The sequence below is a fragment of the Otolemur garnettii genome, unplaced genomic scaffold (assembly GCF_000181295.1).
Source record: "Otolemur garnettii isolate 467f Iridium unplaced genomic scaffold, OtoGar3 scaffold00033, whole genome shotgun sequence".
Classification (NCBI taxonomy): Eukaryota; Metazoa; Chordata; class Mammalia; order Primates; family Galagidae; genus Otolemur; species Otolemur garnettii.
This window is the reverse complement of record NW_003852428.1, coordinates 2,158,349-2,175,307: the sequence shown is the minus strand read 5'-3', so window position 1 is coordinate 2,175,307 and position 16,959 is coordinate 2,158,349. Positions and strand designations below refer to the sequence as shown.

Sequence of the window (16,959 nt, the reverse complement as noted above, 5' to 3'; positions counted from 1 at the left end):
GTGAGAATAGAAAATGCGCACCTACTTTGGAAAACCTGTAAATTTATTTTTTTTTTCATTTCAAATAAATATGAGGGAACACATTTTTAGATTAATTTCTCAAGTGTTAAACCTACATGGACCATAGGGCCAGCTAATACTCTTCTAAGTATTCACTCAAGAGAAGTGAAAGCCTTTAGTGACACAAATACTAATGCACCCCAACACAGAAGGTGACACAAGAATGTGTACACACTTTAAGAAAGGAAAAAGAATGTATTGAAATCATAATACTCTATATAGTGATAACATTTGTTATTTTCTCTATTATCTATGGTAACCCTTATAAATGCAGAAGTCAAACATGGCTTGATTATTACACAAAGCAGAAACCTTATGGTTAGGGAGTTGAATTCCGGACTGGGAAGGAGGCCTTGTTAAGGACCATAAGGAACCTTTTGAGATAAATGATATGTGCCTTATCTTGATTGTGGTGATTTTTTAACAGGGGTATCAATATTCCAGAGTTTATCACATAATACATCTTAACTATCTATAGCATAGTGTACGTAAATTATAATTCAACAATACTGTTAAAAAGAAGAAAAGAAATAAAACCATAGTTCATAAGATAACATGTCTAGAGTGTTAGTTTATGAAATCTCAAATGGTTGTCTTGAAAAAAAAATTAAACCAAAGTTTAAGGAGCAAAAGCTATGTTTTGTTTCTTGCATAATTTTTTACTTTAGGGCTATGCTTAGTACCACTGGGATCAGCTGAACTTGTCTACAAATGGTGAACATTGTATTAATTATCTATATTTAATAACCAAGTCACAGAGAAATCAGCATATTTGCTAACACTGGATTTATAATCAGACAGCTAATAGTTTCAACTCCCAGTCTGCAAATTTCTGTGCCACATCCTTGGGAAAGTTACATGAACTCTATCTCAGTTTATTGTTTGTAAAATGTGGGGTGATCATAATTATATCTGCCTTATAAATTGTCATGAGATTTAAAGAAGCTAATAAATATGAAGTTCTTTAAGGCAGTTTCCCATTCAGAGTAAGAGCTCAATCAAAGACAACTATTATTTTATGGAAGAGGGACTAGACAAAATAGATGGTCTAAATGTCATTAAAATGATGCCACAATTGGACTATAGAACATTTATTTTGTTGCTCATTATAGGACTGAATGATAAGATGAAAACGTTTGTGTGGAAAGGAGTACTAAAGAACTCACAAAATGTGATGAGACCCCTGATCTGAATAAATGAACAAATATCCTTGGCCAGGCCGGAGAGCCATTGGGCCTCTTGTAAGGTGACCCACACTCATTGACTTTCTATTATGCAAATGTGCTGGATGAATGAGGAAAGAATGCAAAGCTTATTATTAAGATGTTTGCTCATTCAGATTCAGTGGTCCGGCAATAATAGGTTTCTCTGTAGCAGCCCATGTAGCCTATGGCTAGGAGGAGTGAGAGTTATAAGTAACACCATAGTTCAATCATGGAACACCTTAGTGAACGGGCATGGGGAGGAATTTAGCTCTCCTAACAAGCATGAGAGAGCTCCAGAGATGAGAGTATTAGTGAATTGGCAGTCTCTACACCTGTGGTGTTAAGAGGCTGGAGGAGAAGCTGGTTCTATCACTGACCCGCTTAGTCTGACTGTGTCCCTGCTCCTGCTTGCAGAATGCGCTGAAGATTACTAAACTCGATAAAGACAGTCAAGATCTATTCTAAGACTGCTTTACACTCTAAGACTATCACTCTCTCTCCTTTCTGCTAAAGCAAATAGCCCTCAGGCACCTAAAGAGCAAGTATTCCTGAGCGAGATAAAAGCATAGCCTTTGGTGAGGAACCTAGATAAGCCAGCTAGAGACCTGGCCAGCCCTGGGCCCTGACAAGCGGTGGCAGCAGTGGGCTGTGACGTTCATCATCTGAAAGAGTTGATATATTGACACTGTCTGCAACTTTCTAATAGTGTATAACTACGTTTTAAAAAGTTACAATCACTCCCTTTTCAAAAATGAATATATGATTTCTAATATAAACACCTGGAGAAAACCACACTAAGGAGAATGGAAGGCACAGCCAACATCGATGACTCTGGAAATCTGACAAAACCTATCAAGACCAGACACTGACCATTTGTAGCCACTGCTATGAATAATCCCTCTCTTTTAAAAAACAGATGGGTATTTATCTCCACCTCAGTATTACAAATAAACATGAATGTAACATAATTGACACATTCCCCCCCCCCCCAGCAAATCTACATGAGAGAGACACCATACCCTTCCTTTCTAGTATAACATTTCAGTAAGATCTAGATCCACGTGGTTTGGGATATGAGCGTGCTACTAGGTGCATGGTCACCCTTGGGAATTAGAACGCTACTTCATTTTATTTCAAGAGTTTTGCTTTAAACAATATGGACATCTCAAATTGAGTATTTAATGTATATTGATAAAAATTCTGTCCAAGTAATGTAATCCTTATATGAACAAGAACGCATGTGTGAAAAATAATGGTGAGCAAGATACAAAGCAGAGAAGTTGATAACAATCATTTATTTTTTAAAAGGGATGTTCTGTGAGACATATTCTAACAAATCCAAATCTAACCAAACTTTCAAATTAATATAAACTCTGGTTTTTACGTAGAGATTAAATTTTGTGGACTGTTTTGTAATTAAAAAATGTTACTATGTTCAACAATGTATTACTCCACCAACAAATTACATCATCATTAGGATACATTTAGTGCAGCATTGGTTTGCGAAATAACACATTTTGATAGTCCTAAAGTGAAAATTAAATAATTATATGTTTCCTCTTGTGCTTGTTAATTTTCTGTGTGTGAAGGATGATGTGAATAAATTTTGCCATTTATTTTTCTTCATTAAACAACTCTATTTTAAGTAGAGTTTTAGGTATTTTATTATCCACAGAGTGTAGTGTACTATCTACCTCTTGCGTTATCCATACCTCCCAGTGTACTACCTACCTCTTCGTGAAGCCTTCTCTCTCTTCCTACATGTTCACCTCTCATCTTCCACCCCTCTCATTCATCTACGTATGGCATGACTACATTTATATCCTATCTAGAACAATTTATAAGAATCATTTAACATTCTGCCATATTTGAGAACTTTTGGAAGGTGAAAACTATCCAAATTTTGGAAAGGAATTATGCTATACTAATTGTTAATACCTGTACCTTCTTTACTGACTTAAATATTATCTCTCTTATACACTCTGTGTTGTTATGAGAATATAACTGACACATTGTTTCTCCAAAATTTGGGTATAAAGTATGCCTTAGTGACAATTTTCACATTTCTAGAAAAATAGATTTTTTTTACAATTTATTCCTTTATGTTGTTTTTATTTGAACTCTGATTTAACCAAGAAGGAGGATGAGACAAGATTGTATCATCAGTAAATAGATTAAAAACACTAACTCTACAGCTAAACTGCTTTTCTTTGAACCCAGATTTGCCATTTAAATAATGTGCTGAATAGTGGGGAAATTATTCAAATGCTCAGGGCTTCAGTCTTGTCCCCAGAAAGATGTTAGAATAATATCTACCTTGTAGTATGGAAAGACTCAAGGAAAATAATATACCCAGAGCATTTCAAAGACCTTCTAGCTAAGAGTTTGTGTTCTGGACATCTTTGCTGTTATTACTGTGCTGGATTATATGTTGTGAAATATTATTTTTTCCCACATAGCTTTTAAGTAGTGATAAGATTGTTATATTTTTGCAAGCATAAGTTTTCTCAAAGTACTTACTTTATTAAATTGTTCCTGGCATCTGGATCATATGCTGTCACCTGGCCAATGATGCTTCCCTCCTTTACATCCTCATCTACTTCAATCAAATAAGAAATTTTGCTGAACACAGGAGGCTCATCTATGTCTTCCACAGATATTTTGACCACAGCTGTGTCTTTGAAGGGTCCCAGGTGTGAGAATCGTGGGTCTGGGTGGGTGTTACTTGCATCCACTCTTAAAGTATACAGCATTTTGTGCTCAAAATCTAAATTCTGAAGTTAAACAAAATAAGAACGATTAGAAAAATTTTAGAAGACTTAACAGTGAAAGACAATTTCAAAACTGAATAACATACCAACAGTTATGGTTAAATAAGTTTCCTAATTATTGCTTCATAGCTATATCAAATAAATTAACAAATATTTGACTTATACTTATTTATGTAAGGTTAATGAAGAATAATGGTATAGATATTAAGAATGATTATTACTTAATAATGTCCTTAACATTTTTAATCACAGTTTAATGAAACATAACTAATGGATTTGATTATACATAATTATTATTAAAATTGTTCATGGTAATGTTAGAGAAAATAGAATAAAATACACATACAAAATGAAAATTATTTTCATTAATTTGAGTAGAATATGAGAAAAAAAGTGAATTTAAAACAATAGAAAATAATCAATATTGAGCTGGCTTTGTGTGTAAATTTTCAGAATGCTCTTCTTCATCCATTAAAAATAAAAACACCCAATTTCAACACGTGGAATTTTCAGGTTTCCTTTATTTCAATTGATGAATACAGTTACGATATCGTGAAAACTGTATGAAATAACACTAACGGCGGCATAAAGTTACATTAAAAAATACAAAAGTGCCTCTGAGTTGATCTAATTGTAGTTTAATTATCAGCACAAGCAATTAAAGATTTCTGCGGCCTTACATAGTTTAAGCGCCAATGCTAAGGATGCTTAACTTATATTTGAAGTGAGATCACAATTATTCCCACTTGTATGAAAGATAGTGTGTGGAAGAAGCAAGGTAAATCCCAGGCTTTTGTTCTCTTCCCTTAAAAGCAAAAATAAACAATAAAGCACACAAAGAAAAAATGAAGACAGCAAAATAAACCTGTTTGACAGTTATAATCCCTTCCTGCGTATCCTGGTCGGTGATGACATCGAACATGTCTGCGCCGTCGCCGTCAGTAATGCGATACTCCACCTCAGCGTTTTCCCCCAAGTCAGGGTCGTTGGCTTTTATCCTTCCAAGATGAGTTCCGAGAGGCGCGGACTCAGGAGAATTAAACTGATACGTACCTGTGAATGAAATGAAGCGCTTCAACATTTCATCTTTAGGTAACAAAATTCTTTTATTGCCTCTGTCTTTTTTCCTTAAGTAAACTAATTTTTAGTTGGGAGGGTTTTTCATCTTACTGAATTGTAAGCTGTCAAAAAACTATAGATTAAATAAGTTGGAAAAATAATTTACAAAGGTATAACACTCTCATTTTGTAAATGAGAAATATAAGTCATGGAAATATTAAGTAAATGTTTCAAGCTTCTTTAGATAATGGATGGAAGACCTGATATTAGAATCCAGAACTCTTGACTTAGAGGAACATGCAAACTATTTATTTACTGGTTATCTGGGGCTTTCAAAATTGTTATCATCTACTCGTTTTTACATATATCCCATTATTTTTAAAAGGATTTTAAAAATTCTATATGGAACATGAATAGTAATTTCACACCCAACAATGTCTATGTTTTGCTCTTTTGGTTTAATTTTAGTATCTTTGAGTGGGGTACGGAGTATTCTGTTTTCTGCAGGCCCAGCCGATCATGATATCACATTCGACCGCTCCTGAAAACATTTTTGACTATCTGAAGGGCAATAGTGGAAAAATGCCAAAATATGTTAATGAGTGTCAGAAATGCTTTTTAAGATTTACTATGTGCTGTGTCAGGTCAGAGGCCCTCTGTGCCAAGTTATTCAACCCATACACTGGTCCTGTAAGTATCAATTTAAGTGTATCATCTTCAGGGGCAGGTATCAGGGAAGTCTCGGAAAAAGGAGAATGCAAAAATCTTCCTGACTTAAAAGTCTAGTCTCCTTTCCAGTTTGTGGTTAAGAATATAAGCTTATAGATCCAGCTGTGTGGATTGAATTCTCATCACTGGGAAGTCAATCAAATTCCCAGAATTTTGAAAATAAACATGATAGCAATAGTAATTAGCTCATAGGTTTGTTACATAGATTACAGGTGATCGTGTATGAAATACATTTAGCCCAAGATCTATCTAGTCTTCTGTATTTTACTATTATTAGTATAGCTCCAAATCTTTTATTAAAATAATAATAGGTCATAGTATTACAGAGTGGGAAGCCACTAAAAATTCACCAAATAATACTCTTTCAGATTTTGTTTAATGACTTAGAATGTAAGGTTTGGGTTTATGTTATTTCGACTTTTTATTCGTATTCTCAGAAATCTTGATTGTTTAATATTTATTGTATGGATAATTCCACAAATTAAAGTTGAATCAAATATTCTAAATTTCTTTGGCCTGGAAAAATATTTCCTTGTATTAAAATCAATGATATGAATTTAAATTTGAGTCTTCAACTAAATACGTAAAGATAGTGTCTTTTATACATTTATTCACTACAGAACAAAAAAAATGGTAGAAAATTGGAATCTATTTTTGTGGGAGCTCATGGAATACAAAGCATTTATGGTTTAAAATATATCCCAAAATGGTGACAACTGAGAGACTATAACTGATTTAATTTTTATAACTTGATGACGTGTAATACCAGCCTTTAATATGTCTAAAATGTCATCACAACCAAGTTAAATGGGCCACTAAGAAAATACAAATATGATACCAAATAAACCACTTTGCAATGGTTTTAACATAGTATCTTATGTCAGAGATTTTGAAAGAGCAACAAGCCTGTGATTTATTTATTATTATTATTTATTTTTTTTTATTTTGAGACAGAGTCTCATTCTGTCACCCTGGGTAGAGTGCTGTGGTGTCATCACAGCTCACAGCAACCTCAGACTCCTGGGCTCTTGCCTCAGTGTCCCAAGTAGCTGGAACTAGCAGTGGTTCTCAACTTTCCTAATGTCTCCTACTGCTACAATCCTTTAATACAGTTCTTCATGTTGTGGTGACCCCCAACCATAAAATTATTTTCGTTTTACTTCATAACTATAATTTTGCTACTGTTATGAATTGTAATGTAAATATCTGATATGCAAGATGTATTTTCATTGTTATAAAGGGGTCATGACCCACAGAGGCATGTGTCACTACTCCCAGCTAGCTTTTTCTATATTTTTAGTAAAGAAGGCATCTCACTCTTTGCTCAGGCTGGTCTTGAACTCCTAAATTCAAGCAATCCACCTACCTTAACCTCCCAGAGGATTAGGATTATAGACATTAGCCACCATGCCCAGCCTCAACAAGTCTCTGTTTTAGAATCAGTTAAATAAGATATTATGATCCTTATGTATAAATGAGAGAGCTAAGGCAAGATAAGATGCAGGCACAGGATTTGAATCCAGCATGCCAGACATGAGATGCTGCCTTCCTAACTATGGATAGAAAAGAGAGACCAGAAGGAAACTACTGAGATGCTCGTAGTGTATGTTAGGAAAGAAAGTTACTCTTCAAAAAGTAGGAAAGGAGAATCAAAGTTGCCAAAGAACCTCATGCCCTTGTTTTCTCCCATAATCCACTCAAAAAAAATGATGAAAACAATTATGATCGTTTTCAATTTGTAGGAAATTGTGTGTGTGTGAGTAGGGGTTATGGATTTGCCTTTAATAACAAAATAATAGTGAAACCACTAGTACAATTATTAGACTCTGTAATTAATGTTTTTGAGATACATTTTAACAGATCACTGAAAACTTTCTTACTCTGGGGGAAGCGAGGAGGGTTGTTGTTGACATCTGTCAGAGTGATATTCACTGTGGTGGTCCCAGAAAGGCCTCCCATCTGGCCGCCCATGTCTTTGGCCTGTATAACCACCTGGTACTGCTCTCTGTTTTCTCTGCTCATGTCTGGTAATGCAGTTTTTATTATGCCTGTTGGAAAAAGTCAAAATATGTTTTGCAATTAAATCACTGAGCTTTAACATTAATCTATGCCAGATCCATTTTACAGAAATTAAATTATGACAAATGAAGAAAATGCCACTGTACTTGAATATATCTGTCAATTGGCAACCATTTTAACATAATTTACAGAAGAGAAAGAATTCTGCTGTGGGCTGTTGTTTCCAAATGGGTTTTGCTAAATCATGGTATTTATTCTTTTGTAAAAAAATACCAGTCAAAAATCTTTAGCCAAATAAACTTACTTAATTTTGATGATCATCACAGTCCTTAGATGTTGCGTATTTCCTATACTACGTTATAGACTGAATCTCTGTGAAATTTTGAATCTGGTGTCTTAAATTCAAACCCACTGAATAATGATCTAAAGAGCAAAGGATTCAAAGGAGCTATCTCAGTAATGCAAATTCTGGTTTTGTTTCCATGGATAAACTGGAGGGATCAAGTAGAAATGTAATACTGAATGAACAGGTTTTAAAATACAGAAAAATCTTTACGTTAATTTCCATTCAAATGTATAACACAGTGAGTAGTAGGCCAACTTTAAATGCTGTTACCTGATTCTGGGTCCACTGAAAAATATGGCTGTCCTTGCAATATGCTGTACACCACTTTGGCACTATTTCCATAGTTGGCGTCATCCGCATCTGTTGCGGTCACTTGGATAACAGATGTACCTACATAAACCCCCCAACACACAAACACTTAGATTCTTGCAAATTTGAAACAATCTTTCTGAAAACATTGCTGATAGCGTGGTGTGTTAGACACTGGTACATGTTTGAAGAAATTTGTTTAAATGATGCTGATTCAAAACATTATCATCTTGCTCTTTTATTCTTTTGTTTAAAAAAATGTAACTATTCCTTCCTTTTCATTGTTTCATTTTCTAAGAAAAAGTAATGAATAAGCAAGTCTATTTTATAACAAAGATCGGTAATGAGATGAACAGTATTCTAGCTGATTAGAAATATTTAGAAGGACGAGCATTTTAAACTCAGTATAATGCATACAAAAATTTCAATTTATTGCTAACTGAAAACCAATATTTTAAAGATATACCTGACGTTGATAATCCCCCTAGACTCCTTTTGTCCAGTAAACTTGACAATATATTATAAATAGAAGGAAAAATAAAGAGACCATATTTTTATTAATAAACAAATAATTTTTCTGCCACCATTGTTAAACTGTCTTCTCCAAGATTCTAGTTGACAGATGAAAATAATACATTCTTTGGGCAACACCATGAAATAACTTGTGTTATCAGTTTGTACTGAGGAGTTAAAATTTTAGGAATTAAAATAAATAAATAAATAAATAAAAATGGCATGAAATATACCTGCAAGGTATTTACTGTTCACAAGTTATATCTAATTGTAAAGGGTCTTGGCCTTCTTCAAAATTAGATGACGTGGTTAAACATCACTATTCCTATTGTTATGCTGTGTCACCCTGAATATTTGCCACATATTTGTAAATCACTTTATATTTTCCAAAAGAAGATAAGGAAATATATAATTATTTGTCACAAGCAGTACTGCTATTTAACATTACTATCTATTTAATTATATGATATAAAATTTAAATTACTTTAACTTTTTACAAATCATTATAATTTAAAAGATTAAAGTATTTTAAATGAGCTAATGGAATAAGCATAAAGAAATATATTGGCTTTGTTATTTTTTACTGAATCACTATAAAGATTCAAAGCATGGTTCCAAAATAGCGCTCATTTGAACACTACTGTGTATTCCTTCAGGAAAAAATGCATTTATAGGAGATCATACGATATGTTATACAAAATTTTTCAAAATTTTTATTCTGACTCCTACACATTTATTAAATACACAGTCTTATGCTGTTGCTGGGCTTAAGTGCACTCATCAAAGCCCACTGCATACTCAAACTCCTGGGCTCCAGTGGTCCTCCTGCCTCAGCTGCCACTGAGTAGCTGGACCTATAGGTGAGTGCCACCACAACACACCTGGATCATTTTTCTTTTTTCTTTTTTCTCCTTCTTCTTCTTCTTTTTGTTTGTTTGTTTTTTTTTTTGTAAAGATGAAGTCTCACTATGTTACTCAGGCTGGTCTTGAATTCCTGGCCTCAACCAGTCTCCTCACGTCATTTTATATATATTTTAAATTTGTTGAGAACAAGTCAAATTACATATTGGCCCTGTCACCTATTTCAATAAACTAAATACACTGTATATTCATTAACTTGTCTAATTGAGTTATAGTTAATGTTTCTCAAATCATGAGTATATGCGTTTGCAAACTCTAGACATAACCATATTGTATTAAAGATTAATACTAACAGCTCATTTTTTATCAATGTATGTATTTGAATAATAAGACATCGATTAGCACAGTATTTTTTGTGTTTTCTCAAAATTAATTAGCTTAGGAATGAGAACTTGAGTTCTTTCTCTTGAGGCCTGTGTGTCTCTAGCTCTAATGGAATTAACATGTCCTGTGAAGGACTGGAAACACTACATACTCATTCAATTTATCCCGGCTGTAAGCTTTTCTCATTTAAAACTTATCTACCTATTTGCTCACTAGACCAAAGCAAAAGTGATAAAAGTGATCTTCCCCACCATAATACTCAGAAGTTCTATAAAGAAGTTTTCTTATTTATGTTTCATTTCTGTGTAATTCCGTGAGAATACATGTTAGAATAAGAATCTTCTCACAACTGAGGATTATCACAATATGAATTATTAAGCACTACCAAAATATTGAAAATACAAGTAGTTAATTCATCAATTTTATGAAGTTGCTTGAGTTGTAAGTTTCATGTTTCTTTTAACATCAGTATAATTTTAAGCTTTTTCTTTTTGAGACAGAGTCTCACAGTGCCAAGGTGTCACAGCTCACAGCAACCTCAAACTTTTGGGCTCAAGTGATACTCAGCCTCCAGAGTAGCTGGGACTACAGGTCAGGCTTGTTTTTCTGTTTTTAGTAGACAGGAGGTCTGGGTTGGTGCCAAACTCCTGAGCTCAGAAAATCTGTCTGCTCCACCCTCTCAGAGTGGGCCATCTGTGCTTCCACCATGAACACAGGTAAAAACTATTTTCTGTACCTTTTTGACATTTTTTAATATTATTATTATTATAAAATTTGAGCTTTAATTATTTGCTCTATATTAATGTTATGTAAAAATTGTTATGTAAAAATCTGGACCTAACATAAAAATTAAGTTAATCTAAAGAATAGAAATCAACTCTATGAGGTGGCTAAAAAGCTAAAATCACCAATATAGAACATTCATTCCTTCTCTTGGAATCTTCATAGTCATTGGAGATGCCTTCAACCACTGGCAAACACTGATAACATATCATTGATATATTATTCACAAGAGCTAAGTGAAAAAAAGAGAAACAGCGTGTTGAAGTGTAGGGAGTAATGAGTGCTTCCCCGCCCCCCAGAAATGTAATGTCACATGGTTAACACAACTTAGTAATAACATCAGATTGAAAACAGTTACTTTATGTGATTTACATAAATTTCAACTTTTTATAAGACATAAAAAGAAGTATACTTTGATTTTTACATCACTCTGAATTTTCCAAAATATTTGTAACTTTTACTTATTCTCTAATATTTTAAAATAAATATTTCACTTTCATATTAAATAAGAATAAAATTATGTTAAGCAAATTATAGGGAGCCTGAATGACATTACATCTCACATCACGGGAAGGGCATGATGCTGACATTATTCATGGAAATCATAATTTTACATGAGTTTTGCCTACAACATACTTTACTTTAAATGAAAAATATTTTAAAGAATTTAAAAAAGTTTACTCTAATCCTTAAATCGTTGATCTCATAAATATACTACTAATAATATTTGGAAAAAATATGCAAGCCCTAAAAGGAAATTCCATAATAGTAAATCATGGGGAAATATTAAAACTTAACGAATAACTAAGTTGGTCACTAAGGTTTTGGGAGAAGGAAAAGCATCCCTGTGGACATGGAAAAACATTCTTAAATGTCATAATTAGTGCTATAATTTAAAGTTAAGGAAGGTTTTATCACCCAATGTAAGGAAGCAATACTAGTTGATTTTAGATGTATGCTTGCTTGCACACAAAATTAGGGGAAGTTAAATCAATTCAGGTTATTTCATTATAGAAAATAAACTTTGTCTATAAAACAAATAATATCCCTCTGTGTCTTTGTTCCTTATATGCAAATATAGAAATACACTATGTATTTTGGATAAGTCATATTTGAAATATTTAAAATGTCAAATGCAAATTACCCAAATACATAGTTCTCATACTTATCCATTCATCTATCTGTCATCTCTTTGTCTAGGTAGGTAGATGATTGATAGATAGATAGATAGAAAATACAATAGAATATGTTGTACAAAGATTGCTTAGGCATCGTATACTTTACTAATTTAAAACTTTTCTTTTGCTAAACACACACAGTATTGAGAAAACAAATGCTGCTTTTACTCCTCTTTAATAAATAGCAGCTCTTTGATGCAGTAATATTGTAAAGTATATAGTACAGTCTCTTATATATAACACTTAAAAATGTTTCTCTCATACATGCATATGTATTATATGAGATATATAGGACAATATGTGAGATCATAATAAGCCAATTACGGAGTAAAGAGAATCACTCTACGAGCTAGAGGAAGTAAGACCTTCCTTTTGAGTCCTGTAGAAGGAAATTAACTTGATTTTCACTCAGCGTAGTGTGATAACAGGTGCTGGATGTCATAGAAAGTGAGGGAGATTGCCCTGCCTACTTGTCCATGAATCGTCTTGTGGTCTTGACAGAATTAACTTTTTCTTCTGTCTTAAGGTTATGACAGCCATTAACTTGAGGGGCAGAGGGAGATAGCTCCCCAGGACCCTAGCAATAAATGTTTGTGCTGAATGTTTTCAGACGGTGAAGAGGAATCCACAGAGGCCCATAAATTAGATGGTCAGGAATTGAAAAATTGAAATCATCTTTTGTTAGACGTAACAAAGATGTAACATTTTCTTTGTTCTTTTTTTCTTTTGGTGAGATGTAACTTCTTCAAGGGCAGAAAACATGTCCGGTTCTGTTCAGCATTTCTCCCGTAAAACCTAACATGGTATGTTGCAGAGAATCATAATGAGAACTACCATTCATAGACAGTATAATGTAGACTGGGCAGAGATCTCAGTACCTGACTTGTATTATTACTTTTGGCATTAAGGCACATAGACATTGCTAATGATTATGAACCCGGTGGGTGACAGAGTTGAAATTAGACCTAGCCAGTGTGGCTGAAGAATTTCTATTCTAAATGTTTCACCAAATGGCCTACCTGTCTTGTGCTAAGCACCTGATCCTCTATTGAATCTATAGTTAGTGAAACTCTCAGAAAAGTCCCCATTAGGATGTGAAGAATTCGTTGACGGAGTTCTGTGTGTGACTGTGGAAAACTATGGAGAGATTTCTGGTTGAGGTGTCAGAATATGGGGAGGTGAAATGGTTAAGTTTTTGACAGGAAGTCATGGAAAATACCGAGTCCTTGAGAAAGTATAGATCCAAAATCACCAGATTTACACAGCAGGGATTTACCTCGCTGAAGATCAGTGCATTCAAAAACAAAAAACTGGTAGAAAGTTGTTAATCAATAATAAGATGATTACAAATACTAGAAAAGATTTAAAAAAGTAGAGACCTGCTAATACTATTTTAAACGTATCCCATTTCCATGTTTATATATCTTTGTATAACACCCAGATTAAATGTTCTGAGTAGAAAATGCTAAGGGGTTTCAAGTTTCATGAGTTTATTAAGTTTATTGAAGTCATTTCATTTTAACTAACAATCATGGGTACTAAAAAGAAAAAAATAGTTTTGGCACAGAGAAACAAGCCAAGGGGAAGAACAAGGTGGTGAGAGAAAAAAATGAAATACTGTAAGAAATAAAAACGAATGCAAAGAAAGCAAAGATTCCAGCAGTCACTGGAGGACAGCATTGTAAGAGAGAGTGGAATAAGAAGAAACTTTGTTTTATTCCATTAGACTTCATCTCCTCTTAAAGCTAATATTTATAGTTTTTCAGATCTTTGACTTAAATAAAAGTTTCCAATATCATAATGACTATCATATCAGAATCCAATCATGTGCTACTTCCTTTATAGATGAATTCTTTATTGCCTTATTGAACACCTAAAGCAATGTTACTGTATGAATTACATGTGGCGTGACAAAGTTCCTAAGTACCATCCTCTCATTTTTCCCTGTAAAGTGGTTTACGTGTATAAATAAAAGCAAAGAAAATCACACCCGCAGTAATTAAAATAAGTTAAACTTTTATTTTTTGTTAAATAGGATAGGAGAGTTACAATAAAAGAACAAAAAAATTTCAAGATGTAAAATACCTCTACTTTTTATTTAAACATCATATGTATGTTAATATTATCTAAAATCGTAATCTAGGGTGGCGACTGAGGCTCAAAGCAGTAGAGTGCCAGCCCCATATGCCGGAGGTGGTGGGTTCAAACCCAGCCCCGGCCAAAAACTGCAAATAAATAAATAAATAAATACAATAAAATCGTACTGTAAAATTCAGGGTTTTCCCCCCTTGTAGTCTTATTTACATTTAATTTGACTGAGGAGACATCTGAATTAAAATAACAAATAAGAAAAATGCTGCTTTGAAGGTATTCAAATTTAATAAATTAGAAGATTTCCAAACTATAGTTAGCATAACAAGAATCACTATTTAACAGTAAAGAAGTAGAATAAAATAGTAAAATTTTTCAGCCATCTCTTCACCTATTAACCTATTTTTTTTTTCTTTTTAAAACTTGGCTATGTTTAAGCTGACTCTGTGTTGTTTTGCCCAACTCTGATTCAACTAAGTTTAGTATCTTTTACATATGAATATTGTATATGTAATGTGTACGTTTACATGGAAATAAACATAATCACGGACACTGTTTATGAGCAGACCAAGGAGAAAATAATTAGTGCACTGATGTGTTAGTAATAAATAATAATAATTGTTTTCTATAAGGAGGATCAAGTTTTATCTGTATTCTTTAATCTGTATTTAATTGTGCCAAAAGCTACCAGAGCCATCCAGTGGCCGACTCTCTACTTTTCTCACTTTTGTGGAAATTGTAGACATGGAGGAAATATAATTGACTTGACAATGGTTCAAATTCTCATTTTTGGAGCGTACACTAATCATAAGTAGTGCTACCTACAGTCATAGCTTCCATAAATGAAATTTAGATTGCCTGACAGAAAGAGGTTTTGGACAAGATTCTCACAAGCCCTCTTCCTTGCAAAACTTTCATATTGTGTATTTTTTATGAGTAATACGTTAAGAGTTTTAAAAAACAATATATAAAAGTTCATTCCTGATATTGCTACATATTAAATATTAATGGAATCTAGATTGTTCTAGTATTTCATTTGAGAAACAATACATTTGAATGAGGTAGAGAAAAGAGAAATAGGAATATCCAGTGGGAGATAATAGTCCATTAAATATCACAAAATAATTTAGAAAAAATTAGGTTACTTGACTTTAAATATCAATATATTGCCCTATATAAAAATATTTTGGTCTTCAAAGGGAGATACTGATTTGAAAACTTTTAAGGTGTATTCAGGTATTTCCGTCATCTTAATTATTCTATTTACATCTAGATATGTCAAATCTTCATGACGGAGGATAAGTGAAAGGTTTTGTATTGTCAGGTGTCAAAATATCTGGCAAAATGACATACATACAAGAAAAATCATCATGTTTTATAAGAGCAACAGGATATTAGCCAGAAAACCAAATTACTAAAAATAATCATGTATGAGAAGTTGATACGGAGAGTGTAATACTAAATGTAGTTTCATCTCAAATATAATAATCCCATGAAGAGACCGTGGTGTTTGTCTAAATTAGCCCACTGGTAGATCTATATAGACCTATGGAGACCTAGCCAGTACTTCCATGAAGCTGTACTAGGCTAATAGCACTTATTAAAAAATATTTTAGAAACTATATCCACTCTGTTTTATTCCAGGACTTTATGATTTCACAGGACTCCTGTCTAACATGATAAGTCCCTTTTAAATTATTGTTGTGAATTATCTGCAAGGGCAATCTATCTGCACTTTCGTCAGACAGATGAAATTTCATCTGAAGGTTAAAAAAAATAACAACTTTATAAACTCTTGATTCTTCTTGCTAGACAGACACATGGTTAAGAGACCTTTTACATAAAATTTCCAGTAAAGGAGGGTCTAAGTTTGTTTCTCTCTGTATAAAAATCAGTTTAGACTGAAACATATTACTTATAATAGTGTCTACATTTTGTACTTAAGAATGATTATTGAAATGATCTTCAACAAAATTATATCAAATTGGGAAACTGGTTGCATTTATAGATACTGTAGTTCATTTATCTTAGTTTTTGGAAATGTTTTAGGATTTGAGTCCACTCGTAATATTTTACCAAATCTAAAACGTCAATATTCACGGAGTTAAAGGTAGTCACCAATAAAGATAAAAAGTCTGCACAACACGTGGCATTTAAATTGTGGTGTACATTAAAAAGTGAAATAATTATTTTCTCTCTGCACGTTAAGCCTATGTTCAGTAATGAAATGTGCACGAAAATAACATAAAAAAGACTTGAAATCTTATCATGATGCTACTAGGTTATTTGATTTTAATTCAGTTGCTTAATCTTTCTGAATCCTAGGCTCCTAATTAGCAGAATGGAGATTTAAAGATCTATTTTTCATGTCTGCCACATTAAGTTGTTTTAATGATCAAATGAGACAATACTTCAGAAGAAATTTGTCAAATGTAAGCATTAGTTGTTATTCTTCAAAATAATGCATGCAAAAGAGACTAACATTGCTGATACGATTTATTATTCCTTTCATTTCAGGCAAAGATATAATCTACGTGACTGCGATTTGAATGCCAATTGAGCAGAGTTGAAGGTATTGATTGAAATTTAATAGAATAACTATTTTCAGTAATCATCCTGGATATAAGTTGCAACCTAAGAGAAGACGTTAG

At 33.1% G+C, this 16,959-nt stretch overlaps 1 protein-coding gene across 1 annotated transcript in view; it reads right to left on the bottom strand.

Annotated features, from left to right (window-relative positions):
- The window catches only part of LOC100942191 (cadherin-9), an 82,352-nt gene that overhangs the window by 19,322 nt on the left and 46,071 nt on the right, over positions 1-16,959 (bottom strand). Inside the window, exons 3-6 of the mRNA XM_012805001.1 lie at positions 8,460-8,579; positions 7,705-7,872; positions 4,902-5,089; positions 3,786-4,039 (exon numbers count right to left, since the gene is read on the bottom strand). Of these exons, the coding sequence (XP_012660455.1) occupies positions 3,786-4,039; positions 4,902-5,089; positions 7,705-7,872; positions 8,460-8,579 (730 nt within the window). The remainder of the gene's footprint in view (positions 1-3,785; positions 4,040-4,901; positions 5,090-7,704; positions 7,873-8,459; positions 8,580-16,959) is intronic.